The sequence below is a fragment of the Solanum pennellii genome, chromosome 8 (assembly GCF_001406875.1).
Source record: "Solanum pennellii chromosome 8, SPENNV200".
NCBI classification, from domain to species: Eukaryota; Viridiplantae; Streptophyta; class Magnoliopsida; order Solanales; family Solanaceae; genus Solanum; species Solanum pennellii.
The window spans coordinates 67,125,211-67,145,570 of NC_028644.1; the positions used below are offsets into that span (position 1 = coordinate 67,125,211).

General features: G+C 30.3%; 1 protein-coding gene across 4 annotated transcripts; it reads right to left on the reverse strand.

The window, feature by feature from the left end:
• Positions 1-1,992: 1,992 nt before the first annotated feature.
• LOC107028870 (oxysterol-binding protein-related protein 2A) lies at positions 1,993-11,521 on the reverse strand. Of its 4 annotated transcripts, XR_001457880.2 has the most exons (12): positions 10,639-11,517; positions 8,713-9,072; positions 6,797-6,890; positions 5,913-6,301; positions 5,008-5,163; positions 4,148-4,315; positions 3,904-4,044; positions 3,552-3,773; positions 3,327-3,440; positions 2,874-3,073; positions 2,441-2,524; positions 1,993-2,359 (listed from the first exon to the last, which is right to left on the reverse strand). XR_001457880.2 is itself a non-coding variant. In XM_015230105.2 (11 exons), exons 1-10 carry the CDS (start codon positions 10,996-10,998, stop codon positions 2,894-2,896), a joined length of 2,181 nt encoding a protein of 726 aa, XP_015085591.1. In that variant the 5' UTR covers positions 10,999-11,521; the 3' UTR covers positions 1,993-2,524; positions 2,874-2,893. The 4 variants fall into 4 exon arrangements, 3 of the variants coding, with proteins under 3 accessions (XP_015085591.1, XP_015085590.1, XP_015085592.1); XM_015230105.2 differs by having other exon boundaries at positions 1,993-2,524; positions 3,327-3,437; positions 10,639-11,521; XM_015230104.2 differs by having other exon boundaries at positions 1,993-2,524.
• Positions 11,522-20,360: the final 8,839 nt, after the last annotated feature.

The window sequence follows — 20,360 nt, forward strand, 5'->3', positions numbered from 1 at the left end:
CATAAATATTATGCAATATAAACAATGAATCGAGACTTCAAAATAAATATTGATATCAGGTTCAGCAAAAATACAGCCAGGAACATGTTGTCGTGTTTGTAAAAATGCCAACACTGTTTTGAGATACTTTATTTTATTTTATTTTATTTTACCAGTTTCCTATACTGTGGGAAAGCAAATATAATTCTAGGGGCTCTAATCAGACACTAAGTATATATTTCTCTTTTATTACTTGGCGGTCCCCTCACTCCCCAACATAATTTCTCTCTATTTTAAATCAATTATTTCATTTTTTTTATATAAAATAAGATCCAGTATTTACATATATATACATATAATTTGTTTAAATAAATATCGATCCAGAAATAATTAAGAATTAAGTGTTGTCAGGTTATGTTGCAGAGTTATATATTGTTACAAGAGGGGAGATACCTATGCAACGAATCTAAAAGTATCAACTTCTACATTAAATACTTTAATTTAACGACTTCAAGTTTTATATTATTTTTAAATATTTAATATTTATACGTGCATATCTTTATCTTGATAGAATAATTTTTTTTTCCGGATATATCGTAATTAAGTGGAGTCGCATGTATCTGTCTCTTGCTCGCTTGTATATTTGTATATCGGAGTAAAGTATATAATATCCCAGATACATGTATCTAGTGTGATTTACATGTATCTGAGATATATAGACTATATCGCTTGTTTCGTCCTATCTCGCTCACCTCTCTCTCCCTATCTCACTATATCTTATAGCAAAATATTTGTACATAGGTGTATCTGACTTAAAATATGATATTAAGTTATTGATTAGTGATCAGGAGCGTAGATAACCTATAGTGAAAAAAATGTCCAATTGGACACCCTTAGTCGGAAAATAATTAGGTAGTTTTTCCTTTTAGTAATTATTCATATTTGATCTTCTAAGTGATACTCATCTCAACGTTAATTAAATTAGCCCGATAGGCATTCCTTGGGCTTTAACGATACCAGCCCATTATCTTTTTCGGAGCAATCAATTACTCTATGAAATTAGCCTCACGCGATCCAAGTCTCCATTTAGGCCACGTGACCCAATTCGGTACTAGGACACCTTTGGCTCAGATTTTTGAAAAAAAAATTGTATTTTTTTATCTTGGCGTTTGCGTTAATAAATTAATCGCAGATGTTATATCATCTCCTTTATTTATATATATACATAAACATCAAATGGAATAAATCTCAGATTTTAAACTTATTGAAACTAATCTGTATAACTACAAGGGTTGACCTATATAAAGTGATTAAAATATTGTTATTTTAAAAAAATCCCCTATTCAAAAATCTGAATGGTAATTGTCTAATATAAAACATTATATCATATGTTTAAGTGTATAAAATATAAAAACGTATTCAAGTGTATAATATAAAAAACATTCTGTATTTAAACTTGATTTTCAAAGTATTATTTAAATGGGTCTTGTAAAAGAAATACCAAAAATGAGCACATATAACCAAGTTGCTCACACACACCATTCTGGTAATACCAAAATTTACCTAAATAGTTGCCACCATTTAAATTTTAAAATAACTAAATTCATGGATATTGTATAATCTATGTATACCAGCTAGAAAAAATAAGTAAATTTGCAATCAATTTGATTACTTTCTTCTGGTCTCCAACAATTAGATGGGCACTCAATTAGTAAAACTATAGCTCAAGTATGCTTTGGTCCTATGTTGTGCTAAAATATCGAACTCGAACCCAAAATAATATTCAAACCCTAGATCCGTACTACTTATGAGTTCATCCAGTAAAACAATCTATCAAGTTCTAAGATATAAAACTCGAACCCCTTAACATTCAAATCCTGAATTTGTCTCCATAAACACTACGTTCCCTTGGAGACAAGATGGCCCAATATCTAATCCTTTATTCACCTTTGAATATCTAACAATTTTCGAAACGAAAAATAACTAAAAAAGACTTCAGAAAAAACTTCAAAATTTTTGGGTAAATGAGAATCCAGGAAGCTAGTTCTTTTGTGTATATCTCAACTTGTGTAGCGCTAAATCTGCATTAGGTTTTTACAAAAGCTATTTGTGCTCAGTTTACTTCTTTAATACATCCACATTTTTTTTTGTTGCTATTTTTTATTTTCAACATAAAGAGTACAAGTAATTAATAATAATAGTAACCTAAACTAATCCCTAGCCAAAGAAAATGAAAGCATAATGAAAATGGGATCAATTTCAACACTAAAATAGAAGCCTGATCAAAGCAGCTTGATGCATAGATCTAGTAAGGAACCTCCTCTAGTTTTTTGCTTCCATCGATTCGTTGACTCTTTGCAAGATTGTGCTGAAAAAAAGCCTTCAGGATTGACTTTTATCAACCTCTGAGAACAAACTTTAAACAACTAAAAAAATTACTCCATCCGTCTATAGAATTTACCGATAATACTCTGCTCAAGGTGTTGTCTTTAATCTACAAATCTTCAGGTCCATGAAAAATGTACCACATTGCCTTTTGATATCCCTGTACAAAGATAAACAGGCATGTAAAAGGTTTAGCTATAGTACCGAGGCAGAGAGGAAACATTTGAAGGTGTGATTTGGTATTTAGCTAAATGTGTTCATAAGATGGGAACAAAGATAAATGAGGTTACAGCAAACATGATATGAATCTGACAAGTATGTGTCGAGAGAGAAATTTGTCAAGATGACAGTGTTTAAAGAGGAAACGAATAACTAGAAATGGAGCCTTGTCAAGGCACGAGTTGATCACGTAGCCATTGAGTTGTTTTCTATAACGAATGTGAAAGTAAAAGCTAGGAAATGGAAGTGTTAAAAGCACATGATTTAAGTAGATAAGTAGTTTCTCGTACCTTATATACGTTCTAAAGCATCAGGATCCTTCAAAGGAGTTGAGGAGATCTTGATCAATTTCGCCAAAAATATTTGGGCAGCCATCCCAAGTAGCCGTCTCCCTTGCCTCCCAGTAGCCACCCATATACCGGAAAGTCCCATCTTCACCTTCTCTTTGAAACCATCGAGGTTTCCAGCCATTCTCTTGTAATTTCCTGGACTGTAAGGAAAGAGAAAGTTCTTTGTTTAAACCCAAAAATTAAGAGATTCTTTGTTTTTGGAACTTGGGAGGATTACAGGGCCAGAGGATACAAATTTGTGGTTTCACTCGTAACAGTGACAAACCCAACGAGATGACCAGACACACAAGAAGTTTGAAAACAATTTTGCCGACTAAATAAGAACAATAAAAAGTAAAAAAAGAATGTGTACACAGAAAAAAATGAGGAAGGCTCGAGTGGGAGCAGACATACCATTCTCTGCCGTGTCTCTAACCGCAACTTCTCTGCATTTGCCTTGTCGTATTCCCCATTCTCCAGATGTCGCTGATCAGGTCTGAGTCTTGAATCTGTAGGTGGGAGCATCTCCTTTATTCAAGATAAAACACGCAGATTAGACAGGCTTATAAACGACAATTAGCTGAACATAAAAGAGGAAATTGATCTTTCACATGAAGTTTCATTAACACGCTGTTGTACCTTAAGTCCAGGTGTCAACTCATTCAGTGTAATTGCAAAAGAAGACAAGTTGTATCGAGTGAGGTTTGGGGGTGGATTATTCCTTGTCCACAACAAAGATAAAATAGATGAATCCTTAGGCTTGCTGGTCCATTCTCCATTGATATAGTACATGCTCTCGTTCCACTTTCCGAATAAAGTAGCAATTTTCTTCCCAGAGACATCTTCAACAAATCCATGAACCTATAGAGTTGAGTATTAATTATCCGGCCAATAGCACAACAAAGTTTAAATATATAGACATATAAGTATGTAGAGGAGTAGACAAAAATAAGACATTATTAAACTAATTACAGGATTTCTTCTGATTTACCTGATGAGGATTACGCTCGATAATGGATGGCTCTTTGTACTTGAGCTTGCATGAGTACTGACGATTGCCACGTATATGCATTGTACCATGATGATCACAATATATCTTACCAAGAATAAGATTGTAGATACTTGTCGTGACCTGAGGATATTAATGTCTTGAATTAAGCAAACAAAACAAGAACTTCAACAGAAACCAAGCTATCTTGTAAACAGCTCAATGATCAGCATGATGTTCTGCCTACCTTGCTCCACTGGAAGATCTCCCCATCGTCGAATTCTAAGGTAAGTGTTCCAACAGGATCGACTTGAATTGATCTCCCCCAAAATTTTGACTTAAGATTACTGTCAGCCCAGAATTTCCATCCTCTACCTTCACAGTGACAGGCAATAAGTGTTGGGTGGTGACTAACCTGTTTCAAGAATTGGCTAATTACTATCATACATATCAACTCATTGCATCAGAGACTTATGTAAGAAATTTCAGGTTCAACTTCCCGTGTTTCAAATTAAAATTCTTTCTTCGGTACGTTAAATTACCAAGTGCGCCTACTGATTTTTCATAGTAAATCACTTTGGTTGCAAAAAGCTAAGAAAATATAAGATGTTTTCTTTTGTTGTATTCTCCTATACATTGTTATGTCTCTTTAATCATAAACTTTCACAGAATAAGCTCCCTCGATTACTTAAGAAGAGAAACTGAAAAAGGTAAATCCTCAAACTCATAGAAACTTAACACGGAAAACAAACTGCAATGGAGTGACATGACCACCAAACGTGTTTAAAATATGGCGTACCCTTCAATCTCACATCATGCTATGTACAACCTTAAAGACACTACTACAAAAAGCAGATAAATCCAGTTCTATGATGCGCAGACTCTTCTGGAAACATAACCATATAGGTGGTGTAAGATCTGAAATGGGTACATCCAGTATTTGCTAATTCTTAATGTAATATGAAGAAGCCTACGAATTGTTTGAAGTCAAACTAAGTTTTGCTGACAAAATAGTACTGCAAGGGAAAGTTGCATGCACAGATATAAACCTAGTATTTCTGGAATCAATACAATATATAAAAGCAAGATATATTCTCGATAAAATACCTTCTCCGAGAAAAAGCGGATTCCTTTTTCAGGAAAATCAGCTTCATAGGTTTCTCCCAGCAAAGGATTGAAAGGTTTACAATTCCGGCCTTCAGTTGAAGCATAACCAGAAACAGCAAAAGCAGCAACGTTTAGAATTCTTAAAAGACTGTTCCCCTGGAAGAGCAAGACAATTCAAATGATTATCAACATAATGCTAAACATCTAACCAAGAATTGCTCTACATCGAGTAAATATAATTGGAAAAAAACTTGCTAATAAAGAAGCCTGCTACAAGGGAGAGAGAAAATTTATATAAACCTTTAGGGGGAAAGCAAGACAGCAATAAAAGCAACAGTTATGCTTTAGCACGACGTGCAAAGTTATATATTCGGCTCATACATGCAATATCAACTTTTGAACCATAGCTGCCATGCGTGGATTATTATATTATCTAAATAAGATTATGACTTGTTTTGCTCATCAAAACAAAAGATTATAATTTGTGTTCTGAAACAATTATTCCAAAAAAAGGTGTGTTCTGACAAACAAATTTATACCTAGCAATTAAGAGTTGGCATCTTTGCAGGCCAGAAGTATACAACCAGTACTGCCCCCAATAAAAGAAGATTCACTAATTACATTTCCTTTTCTTTCTTTTTTTCTTTTGATAGAATGATTAAAAGGGAGATAGTAGATATAGACCTTTTCTTCGCCTCCCAATACCTAAACATTTATTTAGAGAATCAAATTTAATTGCTACTTAAATGAGAGATGTGGCAAGTAACAAATTATTTATCAACTTCATGTAGTCATTAATTTAGAAGAGCATGATAAGCACCTTCTAGGGTAGAAAGCAAGAATGTAAACACAAATGCGTAACATGTTCTCGCAGTAACAAGAGATGAAAGTATTAAAGATCGTACCGATTTTCCATGTTCATATGCTCTATCTAAAAGATATGAGTACTCTAAATCTTCAAAGCACTTTTGTAGGGAGGAAATTGGCTCATTGAAATACACTGGCAGGCAAACTCTTGTTAGATCTTTCCCGACATTGTCTTTGATCATAGCCCAAAGACTAACCCCTTTCTCTTTTTCAACTGGATCTGGAAGCTTCGTTCTGCGTACAACCAGTGCTTGTGCAGATGCATCAATGGTATTGTTTTCCATGTTGTCCCCAACTACTGACCCACCAGATGTCTGATGTTCAGAAAAGCATTCATTTGCGTCAAGATAGTTGGCTTCCTCTTCATCAGACGCTTCATCAAGCTCTTGTTTCTCAATATCATCAGATGATTCAGTTGTACTATATTCTGATATAAAATGTATGAGGTCAAATGATATTCCAGTTCTATTAATATACAAGATAAGTTCAGCATCTTGAACATATGACGTGAGGTGTATACAGCAACTGAAACTATTTTAGTGATGTGTGGCAGAACTCCAGTAAATCATAAGCAAGAGAAATTGTGAAAGCCAGTAGGAAACAATTTGCTGCATCCTCTCTTTACAACTACTACGAAGTCAGTATAATGAAGCAAAATAGAGCTGATAATGAGGCCGTAAAACAAAAATATTAGCAGAACAACTAGTATTTCTGCTGCAATATGCTTTGGGAAAGGAAAATTAGTGGAAGATAACCTCAAAAACTTTGCTCGCATACAAATTAGTTCATCTAATATCATAATGTGCAATGATTTGTCAAAAGTTGAAGAAACTTTTAAAGGAAAGATTATTTTGTTTGTTTGTTTTGCTTGCTTAACTTTACTTGTACAGGTAGAAGTAGATGAAAGTATATGATAACATACCACTATACTTGCCACGTCCTAAACTGGAGAACTGCTTCATCAGTTGGAATTCACCATCATGAACCCCGGAAGCTTCACCTTCGATATTAGCTGCCTTCAGAAGCAAAACTTATGCAATTTAGAGATAGTGAAGATCATTTTAAACAAAAATATGCAAATCGTTGAAACAAAGTTAGTTAACTCATGTAACATGACAGCATCAAAATTTATATGACCAGAGATCCAGGAAAAAATTCTTCATGTATTCTACTTAAATAGAAGTTCGGGGAGATAAACAAAGTCAGTAATATGACCAACCCAACTAATTCATCTTGCAATGCAATATGACCTCACTGAAATCTTTCTTAAGTTCTAAACTACAGAATTGCATAATTGACGAAGTTTTACGGATATATGTTCAGAAAGCTCATGAAAATACAGAGAGGCTATGAACAAGGTAGAGAACACCTGTTTAAAAAGTACATCTGCCTGGTGCCTAATATAAGTTATACAACGCAACTCTTCTAGTTTTAGATGACTGTGTGTTGAACTTACATATGATTGACATAATGGGAAATTGGCAGTCAATTTTCTTCTCTTTCTTTTATTCCCACAAACAAAGAACACGGGTTGTCAATTATTAAAAGAGGATCTGCAACAGTCTTTCAAATTTATTCTGAAGCAGTGAGCAGGTAACTATAGATTAAGATGTTTTATGTATACAGAAAATCGAAATACGATAGCTGAAATGGAGAATTGCTACAAGATGTTATGTAATAAAGGGACCGTTTAAAAGGCAAGTTCTGCAAAACGGTTACTCCGTGTAAGACCAGCAATGTTATATGGAAGTGAATTTGGTTTGTTTAAGTCCAACACATCCAAAAGATTGAGTGTGGCGGAGATGTAGATGCTTAGATAGATGTGAAGTCATACAAGGTTAGACAGGATAAAAAATGTTCAGCAGAAGGTGCAAGTAGCACGCTTCAATGAAAAAAAAGAAGAAAATTCCTTAAAATGATTTGGTCATATCCTTCACTAACCTCCAGATGCACCTGTATGTAGGAGTTAGGCCTAGGTGAATGAATGTATTAAAGGGTAACAAGGTAGACCTAACACCAAAAGGAAAAAAGTTTATCTCAAAAGATCCACAATATTTTTGAAGTACCTAGCTAGCGAAAAATAGGATACAATGGAAGAACAGAAGATTATATTTCTATAGGCAATACCAATCAGTGCGTTTAGTAGTTTACTTTAGGTCTCCTGTTTTCTAGAAGTTCTCTAATCCTATCAGAATTTTATATGCTAGTGGATAATATTAATAATTTGTAGTACTTACTGTTTATATTTAGTAATATAGTTATTGATCTAAAGTGAAAATAAATTCAACAACATGGTCAGTAAGAACTCATATAGCAAACCCAACTTGATTGGGATTGAAGCATAATTGTTATTGTTATTCGCAATGAGTCGGAGCAAACCATTAGGTGCAATTGGCACTCATCTTGAGAAGACACAAACCTTTATAAGGGCCATAGAGGAAACAATAATGTATCACAACTATTGTTAAAAAGTCACAAAAACGACGTGTTTTGAAACCTTTGTTTCCAATATGACCAGAGAATTCTAAAAATTATAATCTAACTGACTAAGGATCTTATTCTCAGATGATCCCGAAAGCATATTACCAAGTTAATGCACAATGGACTTTCTCATGACATTAACTTAGCTTTAGCCAAAATCACTGGAAAATCAAACTTCTATGTTACTTCAGAGAGTTTCAGAATGTTTGGTCACAGTTTCAAATCCTATTGTCTTTAGAGAAATGAATATTCCCAATAAAATTGAATCAAATGCATTAAGCTATACTCCTTATTGATTTGAATGCCTGGTTCCATTAACTTCCACGTGTAAATTATGAGGAAATAAAATAAAGTTACCTCCAACTGTCTCAACGTGTCCAGCAAATTGGAGCGCTCCTCACAAAGACTTTTAAGTTGTCCTTTTATTTCTGAAAACTCCGATAGCATGATCTTCTCACAGTCCTGGACAAGTCCCTCACCAATGCCCTCTTCAAGCAACCGGTTTTTCAATCTTTCCGTAGATATAGATACATCATTTTGCAAAAGGTTGAGATTATCATTCAAAGGTCTCAACTGAAAAAGATTTCTTGTTGATATCAAAGCTTCTATCCATGCAGCCCGTTCTTTCTTTGAATGTGTCCTCAAATGAAGAGACTTGGTAGCTGTAAATATGTAGAATCGCCTACTATCAGACCTGCTCTCGCGGAATGATGACACCTGTGAGGAATCCACACAATCATCTCAAGGTTAATTATTAAAAGGAAATTTTACATTGGATGTGTTTAGAACGACGGAAATCATTTTCCATGAAAAAAAAAAGTTCGAAATGATTGGTTGTTGAGTGAAAAACAGTTTTAGAAAAAAAATGATTGCCATAGAAAATAATGTTATTACTAAATCAGAGAGTGCTATGGTGAAACTTTTTTGTGTTGAACATTAATAATTGTGGTTAGAGCAAGTGCAACAAAGTTAAAAATCAAGCAACTTTTATGGAAAATGACTTATGCCAACAAGTGGAGGAAGTCATTTTCCTCAATTCGATAGGAAGTGTTTTCCATCGAAATATCTTCAGTCAACGATAACAAAATACCCGGTGTAACCCCACAAGTAGGGTTTGAGGAGGATAGAGGATATGCAGACCTTACCCTACCTTGGGAGGTAGAGAGGTTGTTCCCGACACACTCTCATCGCAAGAAAGGAAAATCAAGGTAGATCAGAAAAACAAATAACGGATTGAAGAAATCATGACAAAATACTATAAGAAGTATGACAAGGCCTTCTAGAGGGAGAAAAACGATAACTACGAACTGAAAGGTCGAAGAAATGACTTGTGTCGTAGCGTAGCAAACCAAACGACAAACTCATTGTACTATCAATTTCTCTTGCTCCAAATATAGGTCAAAATATCTAGGCAATGAAAGGAAAGAGGCCACTGCTAGTCTAGTAGACAACTGGCAAAGTCATTTTAGCAAAACATATTGATATAAGATAAAGATACATCAAGACACCAAAGAAGCCAAATATCATGAGAGCTGACAGATCAACACACCAAAGAAGCCAAGTACTACAACATAGAATAAAAGTGAGGTCATAATTTAACCAGCAATTGTAGAAGAAGAATATCCTTCCCCAGTTTCCCTTATTCTCTCTTTAAAATAATGAAGTTTTCAATGAACTCTCAAGTCATGATAACTACAAAGTAGTACACATAAGTTATTAGAGATAGAAAGAGAATTCACTATTCTTTTGGTTGCTTGCTACTATTACAACTAATATTTTTAATGAAGAAAATAACATAACTTTCAACCCCACCTCCCCACAACCATTCATGTTGTAACAGCAAAGAAAGAAACTCATTAAGGAAGATGACAAATGGATCACTTCCAAGTTAATTCTATGACAAACATGAAGAAAAAAAGTTCTGATTTTTCAAGGAAGAAACAACAAAAAACCCCTCAAAAAAGTGACCATGTTTGTCATAGTTTTTTACCATAAACGTAGGCCTACTAGAAAAAGAAGAGTCTTTTAGCCTTATTTTGGCCTATAACTCTCTCCCATTTTCTTTCACCTGCTGATGTGACCCACTATGGATTAACAACCAGTCAAATTGCACTGTAAAAACTTGCAACTATGACTAAAACCAATTCATTAACCATCGGACAATTGAATTAAAAAAAATTGATCAAATTGGCTCAGATATCTAAAAATTCAAGATTTTGCCGACTGAAGAAAGTTTTAATCTTCACACTAAAACCCCAAAACACCATTTTTTCCCCTTTGTACCTTAAGATGAACAATGCCGACGGATTTCCCATGTTTCCGGCGACTGGGGTTACTGTCTGGGAGTTTCCCGATGAGCTTGATGTCATCTCCGCCTAGATGGTCTGGCCGGCGATTCTTTGAATAAGAGAGTATCCCGTTCCGGAGAGTAAACCACCGGGATCTCCACCCTTTATGATAATTAGTCCACTTGTACAAGATTCCGGCGACTCCACCAACATCGGATCCTCCAGCATTGATGTCAGATCCAGAGTAAACAACAGCAGAGCCGGTCCGTAACAACGTCGGCTCCGGCGACTGGTCTCCGATCTCCGGTGTCTCTAATGTTATACAACAGAGTGGATGCATTTCCCTTACCCGCATTTTGATCCACCCCAACCCAATTTTTTCAATTGAACTAAAGATCAATCCACATTTGAAAATTCAAAGCAAATTCACAACACCCAGATTGTATTTTACATGTATCTATACAGAGGATGTGTTGTATAAACCAAAAAAAAAAAAAGTAAAATGGGTTTTGAAGAAAGACCTGAAAATAGCTTTAAAAATGAAACCAAAAGAATATTCTTGAAGTTTAGAGAAAAAAAAAAGTTTTTGGTAAGTAATAAAAATTGAGTCTTTATGGTAATATAATATAAATAGAGTTTTGGGTAAGTAGGGAACTTTATAATATGCTGAAAACAAGGAGATTAAGGGAAGTGGCAAAATGGTAATTTTCCCATTAACACCATTGATGCAGAAAATAAAATTTGACTAGTGGCGGCGGCGTTACACGGCGGCGGACGGCGGCGGGGTGAACGGAGAAGGGGGAAGATCAATATGGAAGATGGAGAAATGAAGAAGTTTAATAAGGGGTTTTTAAATGCCACTTTGTAATCATCTGTCTTGTCCCAAATATTTTCCAGCTGCTGGATTTTTCCTATTTTTTCAACCCATTTATTATTATTTTTTTTTTCTTTTTTGCCATTTTTTCACAAATTTATAATGACACTATTAAAGAGAATTTTTACCTAACCAATAATATACAAAAAAAAAAATGCTTTAATAATTGTACTCTGCTTTCGGTTATTACCTATTATTTCATAATTATATTATTTTATTATATTAAATATCGTTTTAATGTTATAACTTCTAAAAAAATTCTTTATTGTTTATTTTTTTTGAATAATAACCTTTCAAGAAAAGTAAAACACATGATAGAGCTGCTATGAAAAGATATATTCTCAAGAAAAGTAGAACACATGATAGAACTGCTATGAAAAGATATGATAAAGACGAAATAGAATTATTAAAAAAATAAATAAAAACAAAAAATATGATCACATCAAATTAATTGTCATATAATATAATGAAATTTAGAATACTAGTTAAAATAAATAATTTAAAGTTAATAATATACAATACAACAGGTTAACAAACATCCAAATAAGTTGTTAGGAATACCAATTAATTGAATAAAAGTTGAAAAAACAAAAAGAGAAGTGTGTGCAAATTTGTGACTATCACGTTTTCATTATAATATATAATATAAAATATAATAAATAAAGAATAGATTACAATTTGTAAAATTGAGCATCATTTTTTTTTCTGTTTTTGGAAAAAAGATAAATGGAGTGGTTTGAATTTTTAATAAAATAGAAACAAAAATCTCCTTCAAGAATAGATTTTCCAAAATATAGAACAAATTTGAGTACACGTCTACTTTTGCCGACTCAACAATCATAAATTAACAAATTAATGAAAATATTATTAGTAATAAGATAAATTACATGAAAATTTATACATTAATTTGTATAAAATTTTATTATGTAAATTTCTAAATTATAAATTAAATATTATACTAATTTTATATGAATGATTTACCTACAAATAACTTACTTCAAATGATTTACTCAAACTATTACGTCTAGGATGATTTTTTAAAAAAAAAAAATGTTTTATAGTAATTGGTGTTTTGAGATTATTATTATTGTATATCAACAAATCACTATCAGTTAATTTATTATAATAACAATTCAACAAAAACATAGTAATAATAACATGCTTAATTTGTACTAGTTGATATGATTTTCATAATATTTAAACAATTAAGCATGACTATTTAGAAACCTGAAATTAATGACCCTTGAATTATTTTAATGTTGGTTCAAAGAAAGCATGCTATTAATAAGAAAAAGCTCAACTTATCAGATTAATATTAAAATCATGCTTAAATTATAATGACTTAATTAGGATAAAACAGCCAACGAACAATTTTTTATAATATGGTTTTAATTACATCCATTACAATCTGTATACATTCAAAATTCGTTTTTTCAAGATACCCATTATAAATTGTGATAAAAAAAATAATTATTAATTTCAATAATAATATTATATATAAAAATGGATTTGAAAAATGTATAAAGTCGTTTTAGAACACTTAAAAAATATTTTAAATTTAAAATCTAAAAAGGCATGTCAAAATACAAAATGCATTTTTTTTAGTAGATAGGAAGAGAAAGATAGTAGTCTTTTTTGTCTGACGGGAATTATTTTAAATTAATTGACTTATTATAAAAAAAAAAAGGTCAATCATTATTTATTAAAATGTAGCTTTACTTTTTTAATTTGTAAAGTGTTAATTCAGAAAGATGTTTAAGAAAAAATAAAGTAAAATGATTTAGATAAATAAACACTCTTACGATTACGTTGTTAAATGTATTTTTTTAATGTGTGAATAAATACTAGGAATGGTTGAAATCCTAGATACTCAATTACCAATGAAAAATTAAAATATGAACTTCATAATAAATTTTTTTTTATCAATTCAATGTTTAATATATGTATAAACATCAAAATATATTCAAATTGTGTTGCATGGTATATTTTGAGGTGCTTTATTTTTTTTCGTATCATATTTAAATTAAAGACTCGTAAATCGTAATATATATAAGTACTCTATTTTCTTCTTTTCCCACATGGTTAAATTAACACGCAAGCTGAGTTCTACACTTCGAATGGAACGCTTCAAAGGCTGGGAAGGACTAAGAGAAAATTTTCTTCTAACCTTCCTCATTTTATTTTATTTTTGGGTTTTTTCGGTGTTATTCGTTTAAAATTTAATTAATTTAAATTAATATTGAAAAAAAATATTTTGAGATAAAAAGTATGTTTATATTAAAGCGACGTATTATGATTTAAATTTAAAATCTTAATTTAAAAATAGAAAAATACTTGTCAGTTATTATTTTTGTCTTTTCTCAAAATTAGATTAAAATACTTACAAATAGTTTGTCTTTTCCTAATTGTCTTTTTAATATGGAAAAAATCACATATATTTCATTTTCTTGTCCTTAATTGAAGACGAAAACCATACAAATTCACTATCAAATTATTCATTACTCCCTCAGTATGTATTTACATAATATTTTCCTATCGTCATCAAGAGCTAATTATATTCGAATATTTTTTATAGAATTAAATTAATTAATATTTTAAAATTAAAATACTTGAAAATTGTTTTTAAAAAATATCATGCAATTCTTCTCATGTTTGAAAAATGTACATTCCAAAATATTATTCAATACATAGTTTTAATATGGAGAGCAATGAAAAATGTCATATGAAATTAGGATAAAAAGAATATTAGTTTTGATCTAAAAAATCTTTCAATTTGACCATATGATATTCAATTTTATTGAGACTAATTTAAATTAGCATTATATAAAACCTTCGAAATAAAGTTAATACTTACTAATTATCATACCTCATAAAGTTTTCAACGCAAAAGATTTTATAAAATATTACTTGAAAAGTCATGACTTTAGGATATTTAAAGTTTTTTTTTCCAATAAAATAAAGTAAATAAATTGAGGAGGGTGTGCAGGATAGAAAATCAAATCTTCACAAGTATAATATTAATATATTAAAAATTTAAATAGTCTATTAATTGTTTACTATATTTAAAGTGAGATGGTAAAAATTAAATCGACGGATCCAAAGAAATTTTTTCCTCTTATTTTAATAGTAAATGTTTTTTTTCTTTTCTTTCATTCATTCCATTCGGTTGTGTTCCCTATGAAACTATTATTGTGCAAAATGGGCAAAATATTAATTTAGTGAAAAAAATAATTTGCATTTGTCTCGCAGTCACAATTAGCAAGAAGATCACTAATTCTAGAAATTAGTAATAATTTGATAATTTACTATACTAAGAAAAATTAAACATTAAGGTTTTGATATCATTGGATGCCATAAAAAAAAGATTAAATTTTGACATAGTATTTATCGTACAATAAATCATTAATGTGAAGAATCACAATACGTAATTCAATTTCGATAGTTTACTTAATTTTTATTTTTTTACTTTTTCGTGATTCGTCAATTAAAATTATTTCTAAAAATTATTAAATATATCAAAAGATATCGCAATAGTTGGAGAAATTGTTATAAGTTTTTCGAACAATTCTTATCTTATGAAGAATTACTTTGTATATTATTTTTGTTAGTATTGTGGAAAATAAGTGTTAATAAAGTAACGATGAATGATATTTTTAAGCAAAGAGGTTCCATTGTTATAATAGTGATTGATTTGAAAAGACAATAACTAAAAATTAATAATTAAATTTAAATTATTCATTAAATTTAAACTCAAGTATAGATATTCTACATATAGCTTAAGATAACTCCGACTCCTTTATTTTTTTTATCAATCAGAGAAATTAAACTATTTTAATAACGAGAAGGATATATTTTATCATTATTATTAAATGAAGGATAAAACTGAATTATCTTTGGGAAGTACAAATATAAATTTAAATATTCTCTTTTTTTTAAAAAATAAAACCAGATATAGAAATAAATGGAAATAATAAAATGAAAAGCATAACTTGAAAGCAGGGCATCATAGGGAGCATAAGAATTGGACACGTGCACATGTGGCCCGAAAATCTAGTACCCATGCTCCTTCACTTTTTATTTTCCAATATCTTTTATATATTTATTATTAATTTTAAATTTATATGATACTTATGTTGAAATTCGATTATATCAAATTTACATTAAAAATAACATATTTCATATTAAAGATGATTTTTAACTCTAATTTTCTTTGTTTCTTTATTTTCGCATTTCTTTCTTGTTAGGATCGAAATAAGCAAGCGTAATGCGAAAAATAGCAAAGCAAAACTCAAAATATTACGAGTAAGAAAACAAATGACAAATTCACAAAAATATACCAAGATTTAACGTGATTCGATCAATCGATCTACGTCCATAACGAAATGAGCAACCCACTATATAAAATATGATAATGCAAAATATATGGAGAAATAACATTAACCAATTCACTCGAAATATATGGAAGATTTACACAAGTGATAGTATATCAAATTTGTATCCCACAAAATCCTTCAAGAAAACATTGTAAAAACTGTTAAGTTAAAAGAAACAATCATCTATTTATAGAATTTTAAACAATTTCCTATTAAAATTATAATAGTCGATCTAAAATCTTTTCTTAAATAAAAAATATATTTCTAGTAAGAAACTCAGAACAATTAGTACCCAACATTTACATCTCCCAACTTGCTACAAACTATTCTCGTTATGTCTCGTCTCATAATTGATTATATGCATAATACATGTGGACTCTAAATTTGATTTCAGATTTTTATTTTGACCTCACTTTCATAATACACAAACAGACGTTTTAGTTATTCAATTTTCAAATAAATAAACACATGAGTTTTACACGGCAGAATACACGTAGGACAAAAAATGACATGTAGGATCCCAAGTAGGACATGTGTGTCTATTTTTTCAACTTTATACAAATTTAAGTATTTACTCGTGCACACCCAAAGTTTAAGGATATAAATGTAATTTAAAACCAAGTTAAAGAGCATATTATAATGTCTTGATTATTTATGTTGAAATTAGATAAATTTATTTGTTCTCATTTAAAATATTACCTTGTATATTCTTAAATCAAATTTAACATAATTATTTATTTTAAAGTTTTTTGTTTGTTTGCTTGATAGCCGTCCAAATCAACTTTGGTACCTCCCTGTTTTCCACTTTCCATTATATTGTAAAGTTTTCAGTATATAATATATAACATTAAATCGTTTTTTTTTTATATTATATGAGTTGTAGAAGCAGACAATACTAATGCAGTTGCTAAAAACTGAATGAAACTACTCATTTCATCTTTTAATTGAATCTCTTAAAAATAGATTAAAATATAAATTAAATATAATTTTTTATTTTTATTCGTATTAAATATTGTCCAATGTATGAAAGTCATTACATTATAAATCCAAACGAAAGATAAAATTAAAAAAATATTTTAAAAATAATTTTGAAGATCGAACAATTAAATCAATTTAAAAAATAAAAAGTACCTCAGATATTCAATGAATATGAGATTTGGAGTGTATAAAGTTAAATTTAAGTTTTAAAATAAATTTGTTATCAAAGTTATCGAAGTATCAAATATATTGTTATTAATGAAATGTTATCGAGTATCTCTTTAAAATATATTTTAAATAAAGATTATTATACCATGCACCTTGTTGTAGTTTATATTATTTCTTTTTTCGAATTTCACCACCTTGGATATTCGTGCCATATGATGAGGTAAATAGCAGTAGCTTTAAGTTTACACAAGTGCTTTTGAAGATCCCTATTTTCTGTCTCCTCACAGATTTTTATTTAAAATCAATAATAAAGTTTTAAAAAGAAAAAAAAAATAGAGAGAGATGAAGAATTAAAAGATCCCTTCCATGGACCCAAATCTCCTAAGTCTTTTTTTATTGCTACTATTCCCTCCGTTAAAAAAAGAATAATATAGTTTGATTTAGAATAGAATTTAAGAAATAAATGTAGACTTTTTAATCTTGTGATTATAAATTAATGTTATGTCGAATGTACTAAAATACTCTTTAATCTTATGGTCTTAAAAATATCATGTAGAAAATTAAAATTAAAGTTAAAGTGTCGTCAAAAAAGGAAATGAGTCATTCTTACAGATTAAAAAGGAAATAGGGTCATTCTTTTTTAAACGGAGGGAGTATTATTTTTTCTTTCCGTTTCAAAAAGATGACCTAATTTGACTTGAAACGTAGTTTAAAAAAAAGATGATTTAATCCTGTGGTTCTAAATTAAAGCTATGTCAAATGTACCAAAATGCCCTTTAATATTGTGGTCCTAAATTAAAGTTATGTCAAACGTATCAAAATGTCCTTTAATCTTGTGGTCTTAAACATGTCACGTGAAAAGTTAAAATTAAAGTGTTACTAAAAAAGTAAAGGGGTCATTCATTTTGAAATAGACTAAAAAGAAAATAGAGTCATTCTTTTCTAAACAGATATACCCTCGAACTATTGTAAATCATATGCAAATACCCTTCGTCATACTTTTGGTACATTGGTGCCCCTGTCATCATACTTTTGGTACATTAGTACCCCTGCTGTCATACTTTGGGGACATTGGTGCCCTTGCCCCTTCGTTAGAGTGAAGGGCATATATGCTCTAATTTATGGACGACAGGGACACCAATGTCCCAAAAGAATAACGGATGGTATCTGCATACCATTTACGATAGTTCGGAGGCATATTTGTCCTTTTCCCCTTAATAATATGTTAAAGAATGACAAAAAGTCTAACATCGGTGGTTAATGAGATGGGAGACTCCTTATAAGGCTTGGATAATCCTCTTCCCTTTTGGGGTGTGAGTTAGGCCTAAGAACTAATTTCATATGGTATCAGAGCAGTAGCTCGATCCAATCTCTTTCTCACAAATTACATCGTTCATCATTGATCTGTAATACAAAATGGATTAAGAAGAGGTTGTAACTCAGGTGTTGAACACATCCAGTGTTTCAAAGACCAACACGATCGACATCAATCATCCCTATCATCTGCACTCTTCGGATTCGCCTGGAATGAATATCATCAGCCCTACCTTTAACGCGAAGGGATTTCCAGGATGGAGGAGGGCAGTGTTGATAGCACTCTCAGCCAAGAAAAAGCTTGGCTTCATCAATGGAGGATGCAAAGCTCCAGGTCTCAATACTGCACAATATAACCAATGGAGTTGTTGCAACGATATAGTGATCTCATGGTTGTTGAATTCAATCTTTACAAATTCGACATAATTTCGTAATTAAAACCCTCTTATATTTCTTAATTAAAAAGAATTTAGAATTTGTAAAAGGAGGGAGAAAAGAGATTATTATACATGATTTTAAGGATTGTTCAATCATGATTATTATACATGATTTTAAGGATTGTTCAATCATGATTTGAAGTTAAAATTTTGTATGAATATAAAGTTTTTATCTTTTTCATAAATATGAAAACACTATCATTTGTAAAAAATATAAAAAAGAATTCCAAGTATTATAATTTTTTCATTGAGTAAACTTTATTTCATAAACGAACCGGAGTATTATTTATATTCTAAAGTATTATAGTAGTAATGAATTAATATCTCCATATTTCTCTATAAATAATAAAAATATTACATGTAATACAAACTTAAATAAAAATAGTTTCTTCAGAGCACAAGTAATTTCTTTTCTTGCTGTTATAAAACATAATATTATGAGTCTTTTTTTGCAAATTACAAATATATACATAATTTTTTTAAAAAATAAAATAAAAAATGAAATCAAATTTTGAATTAAAATCTTACCATTCAATTGAATTTAAAATTTCTAACATATTAAAAATTTTAAAATTAAAACTTCAAATTACATGTCGAAACGTCGATACGAAAATTGGGACCATTTGAAGCAAAGACAAAATTGCAGCGTAGCAGCACCTGCTCGGAAATTAAGGCATAGACTATAGTTTATGAGTATGAGCTTTCGAAACTGCACCTTTAGCAGACACATAATTTTTTGTTGACCACAACCACAATATTACTAGGATTCTCGACTGATTTTTTTGATACGGAGAAAAATATTTTTAAAAAATTTATTTTTTTATTACAATATATAAGAAAATATTTATATTTTCGTCCTTACCTAACGCATCCTAAACTTTCTACATATAAAATAATGCATACATATGTCAAAACTTCATTTCAATATTTATTTATATCGTCAGTCAAACATCACATTAATTATGTATTGATAGTTTTGATATGATCAACTAAATAGAATATATTATTTCGTATGAAATTTTATGATAAAATAATTTATAACTATTCTTATTCGATCAACCAAACGAATCGTAGTACAACATATAAGATAGGACATGTGATTTTGAATATAGGTTTGCAGAGGTGGGGAAATGTTGAATTAATTACAAGTTCCCCACCCTATCATGACTCGTGACCAAACAAGGTTATATTTATCTTTTCTTTGATAATTTGATATATATATATGTGGTCGATTAATTCAAATTTGTAGTATTTTCTTTTTCTAATGTAATAATTTACGATAAGAGTATTTTGAAGCTTAAATTTAAAAAATCTAACTGATAAACGAAGGATAAGGTAATATTTACCTATAATATATTTTATAGGTTTTTAAGGAAGATTATATTATTAAGTAGAAAAGAGAAGATCTTTCGTTTAAATTGACTTAAAAGCACCAATTTTATTGAGTTATTTATGCTTCATTCAACACGTCACAATGAGAAAGAGGAAAATTTTAGGTTTATCTAAAAAGTTTATATCGTACTTGGTCATAAAATATAAAGTGACGTGATATTTCGGAAAATGATTTTTGTAC

Excerpts from the sequence above, each read along its gene's own strand:
- LOC107028870 (XM_015230104.2), bottom strand. The coding sequence starts at position 10,998 with ATGCGGGTAAGGGAAATGCATCCACTCTGTTGTATAACATTAGAGACA. Across the intron at positions 5,164-5,912 it reads CATATGAACATGGAAAATCG|GGGAACAGTCTTTTAAGAAT; the intron begins GTACGATCTTTA and ends TTGCTCTTCCAG. Across the intron at positions 3,441-3,551 it reads AGTTGACACCTGGACTTAAG|GAGATGCTCCCACCTACAGA; the intron begins GTACAACAGCGT and ends TCTTGAATAAAG.